This window comes from Lathyrus oleraceus, chromosome 7, assembly GCF_024323335.1.
Source record: "Lathyrus oleraceus cultivar Zhongwan6 chromosome 7, CAAS_Psat_ZW6_1.0, whole genome shotgun sequence".
NCBI lineage: Eukaryota > Viridiplantae > Streptophyta > Magnoliopsida > Fabales > Fabaceae > Lathyrus > Lathyrus oleraceus.
In genome coordinates this window covers 57,293,069-57,297,706 of record NC_066585.1, presented here as the reverse complement: position 1 = coordinate 57,297,706, position 4,638 = coordinate 57,293,069, and the positions used below count along the sequence as shown (strand labels likewise).

At 32.7% G+C, this 4,638-nt stretch overlaps 1 protein-coding gene across 1 annotated transcript; it reads left to right on the top strand.

Moving 5' to 3' along the window:
• Positions 1-2,733: 2,733 nt before the first annotated feature.
• LOC127101998 (uncharacterized) lies at positions 2,734-4,375 on the top strand. Its single transcript, XM_051039423.1, has 2 exons — positions 2,734-3,145; positions 3,738-4,375. Exons 1-2 carry the CDS (start codon positions 2,734-2,736, stop codon positions 4,373-4,375), a joined length of 1,050 nt encoding a protein of 349 aa, XP_050895380.1.
• The last annotated feature ends 263 nt before the right edge of the window (positions 4,376-4,638 follow it).

Genomic DNA, 4,638 nt, shown 5'->3' with positions numbered 1-4,638 from the left:
ACTAGACTCATCTAGTTATTTAGTTATTTATTTTATATAAATGGTTATCATAATATCCTATTTAATTAATTAAATAATTAGAACCATATATTTTTTTAGTGATTGATTTAGTGGTTTATTGCACTCTCTATTTTAACTAAATTATCAGTTAATGAAATCAAATCTTTTAATCACTTAAGATAGTTAATTTAGCAAGGATTGTAATTCTCTATTTTATTTAAATAAGTAAAATCTTATGTTTTATACATTTATTTAAATTAGTCAATCTAGTGTGACTATAATAAATAATAAATAATTTATTAGTTTAAGGAAAAATAAATAATCTAAAATTTAAAAATATATGTGTTATTGTTAGTAGCATTTCATAAATTAAGTTTGAATTAATATATTCAATAAGTCTAAAATAAAAGAATATGTGTCTTATTATTTTCTAATTTAAGTGTTAAGGAATTAAGTAGTGCATATGCTATTATATGAATTATGATAATTATGACTGGGGAAAAAGCAAGGATACATAACATGTGTATAGAAAACTAATGTGAAATATCATTAGAGTGAGAATGATCAATTCTAGATAAGTGTGTTATGAGCACTAGGAATTGAATAGTTAGAATAAAGTAATATTGAATTAATTTAATAAAATGATACTATACACATTCCACTATCCTAAAACTTATAATTATTAATTGATTAATTTTCTCTAGTGCTTCTTTTATTAGGAGTCACTCATGTTCCTCTTATTTCCCAACTTATAGTCATGCTACATTGGACAATGTTGTAAAATAATAGTGAAACATTTATCTAATAAAAAAAATCAAAATAAACAAAAAGAGGTATTATTATCTAACTATATATATTCATTTGATTCATGTATTAGTTGTATGTTGTTGATCTTGTTTTAAATTTAATTGATTATGTTTTCAATATATTTTTATCTTTCAATATATTTTTCAATATATTAAAACGAATCAATAAAAAAAGGAATTCATATCATATGTCTTGTGATGATAGTTTTATTAATTATTTATCTATAAGAATGAAGTATATTATTTAAGTGCAAAATTTCATTTCAATCTTTGTGGTATTAATTTGAATTGCTGCATGTTTATTTATTCTTTATTTTGTCCACCACATAGTTTGAGAAAAAAGTTATATGTAGTATATTATTAAGTTGATACCTATATAATACTGTTATCATAAAATTTATAGATATTATAAATATAACTATATTGTCACAAAATGTATAGACATTATGAATAAAATTATATTGTCCTAAAACTTGTGAAGATTATATCTCTCTATTGATGACTAGTTTATATAAATCAAAGGAAAATAAAAATAGATAATGATAAGGACTAGTTTTTGGTAGTCTCTAGTCACCTCTATTTTTGGATAATGGTTTCTTATCTCATTGAGACATACATCATATAGGATGTATGGAGGTGTCATTTTGTTAAGCCTTTGTGGCAAGTTGACGCTTTCGGCATTTGTGGCAGTAGCCTTTGTGGCAAGATTGATGCTTTCGGTCTTTGTGGAAGAAGCCTTTGTGGCAAGATTGATGCCTTTTGTGGAAAGTTCGACGCTTTTCGGCCTTTGTGGCTGGAGCTTGTGTGACAGTTTCCCATTGGAATGGACTTTATTTATCCGGATCATTTGTGTGTGTCATGTAGTCACCAAAGTCATATTGCATTTCATATGATATAAAAAAAACATTTTAGATGAAAGGACTAATAATTATATTTTGAATTGGTGAAGTTTTGTTATTATTTTGAGATATTTGCTTATGTTGAGTATGAATCAATATGGATAAGGAAATTGACCCTTTACAATTATGATTTTAGGTACCGAAGGAAAAAGGAATTATTGAATACGTTTCTTGAAGCGTGCACGGGGGAAAATAGGGTTTTCCAAAATATTAGTACTTTATTTAATAAATAAAATGTGATGGTACACTATTTATATTTCAATAAGTCTTTGCACTTTTAAACTCGGTTAGAATTGCGGACATGGATCTTTCCGCTAGGAATATTTGAACGACTTCTTAATTTTAATTAAGTTCACTTTCTCTAGTTATTTTATAAATACTCAAAGAAAATATATATATCCATAAAATTTAAAATAAACTAAATATTACTAATATCTCGGATAAAATTTTGGGATGTTACAATTGGTATCAGAGCAATAATCCATGCACAAATATTTTCGGTGGGACGATCTTGTATGTCACATGATTATGAAGATTATGATGCATGAATTACTTATTTTAATTTTAATATGTTAAGTTAATATTGTGAATCTTTATTTTTGGAAGAGGTTGTAAAATAAACTTTTACACCTAGAAGGTTACTTTAGACACCCCGATATTTCTAACCCAAGCGTTGGAATGAGATCTTGAAAATCCTTCTAATGCAAGTGCAATTGTAGGAAGCTATGATGCCTCCACGAAGAGCTCCTACCAGTCAACAAAATCCCCAGCCAATTCCTGACATGGCAAGCGCCATTCAGGCAATACACGCGATGGCCACGGCTATGGCCCAACAGTTTGCAACAAGTGTTCAACAAGCAACAACTTCTGCTTAATAAGTTGCAAATCGAGCTCAACGTGAGGCACTAAGGGATCAAAGAGCGAAGGTTGTTGCTGCTGCGAGAGGACTGACTGATCTTAATCGATAACATCCATCAAAATTCAATGGAGAACATGACCCAGATAAGGCTGATATATGGATACATGAGATGGAGAAGATCTTTGAAATACTCCATTGTGAGGATGCTAAGAAGGTGGAATATGCAACCTTTTTGCTTAGGGAAGAGGCTGGATCTTGGTGGCGAGGTGCGAAACAGCTAATGGAGAGTAATAATGAAGCATTGAACTGGGATGCTTTCAAACCAAATTTTTTTGACAAGTATTTCCCATCAAGTGCTAGATCGGAGAAAGAGGCCCAATTCCTTAAGCTTTACCAAGGCAACATGACTATAGTTGAGTATGCTGACAAATTTGACTCCCTAGTCAAACATTTCCGCTATTTCCGTGACAATGTGGATGAGAATTATAAGTGTCAGAGATTCGAACAGGGACTCAGATATGAAATTAAGGAGTCCGTGGAGCCCTTGGAGATTCGTCCGTTCCAAGCTCTAGTGGAGAAATGTAAGAAGGTGGAACGAATGAAACAAGGACGTATGCATAAAGAGGTTGCTGGAGGACTGTCAAGACCCCAGGTGGAAAAAAAAAGAGTTCTATAAATTTGTTGAGAATTTTCTCTGACTAACACTTTTTCAAACAAGGACATCAATATCACAATAATAGAGGAAAGCATCAACAACCATACACCCGACCCCAAAGGAATGGTAGGGACCAACCTCGAGGACATTTCAAGGGAGGTCAAAAGCTGCAATAAGGAGGGGCATGTGAGTATTCAGTGCCCATAAAGAGCAAGACTTTGTTATCTCTGTCAGCAACCAGGACACTTTGCTAAGGATTGTAGAGCACCAAGAAGAGATCATATACCATCCACAAAATAACAATAATGAAATCCCCCGCCCAACTGCTAAGGGACGTGTCTATCACATTAGAGGAGAAGAAGCATCAAATGCCTCAGGATTAGTCCAAGGTGAGTGTGAAATCGCAAATAAATGATTTGTTGTGTTATTTGATTCTAGAGCTACACATTCTTTCATCTCCGTGGATTGTGTGAATTCTATAAAATTATATGTTATTGTACTACCTTTTGAATTGGTAGTCACCATACCGTCTGTTGAACCTGTAATCTTGAATGAAGCTTGTTTACAATGTCCTTTGAATATCTTGGGCGTGAAATTTAAAGTCGACTTGATTTGCATTCCTCTCAAACATCTGGGAGTGATCCTTGGGATGGATTGGTTATCTAGTCATCATGTTCTTTTGGATTGCGCTCGAAATTCTATAATCTTTCTAGACCCTAATGTTTCCCGATTCCTCAATATCAACCGATTGAAAATTTCTTTAAAGGGAGGAATCCAGAAGTATGTATTCTTAAATTCTATCAGCATGAGACCAGAAGTAGAAATTTCTGAGATCCCGGTGGTAGGAGATTTCCCGGAAGTTTTCCCATCAGACGTGCCAGGGTTACCTCTAGTACGTGACATTGAATTTTCTATTGATGTGGTTCCAGGAACTGGACCTATTCATATTACCCCAGACAGAATGGCTCCATCTGAGATGTTAGAGCTGAAAAATCAATTAGAGGACCTATTGTCAAAGAAGTTTATTCGACCAAGTGTCTCACCATGGGGAGCTCCTGTACTATTGGTGAAGAAGAAGGATGGAAAGTCGAGATTGTGTGTTGACTATCGACAACTTAATAAAGTTACAATAAAAAATAGATATCGATTTCCATGAATTGATGACTTAATGGACCAACTTAGAGGTGTTGTAATATTCTCCAAAATTGATCTAAAGTCGGGATATCATCAAATTCGGGTGAAGGAAGAAGATATACCCAAGACAACATTTAGAACGCGATATGGACATTTTGAGTATTTGGTGATGCCCTTCGGTGTTACCAATACACCAACAATTTTCATGGATTATATCAATCGTATCTTTCATCCATTCTTAGGCAAATTTTTTATGGTTTTCATCGATGATATCCTTATATACTC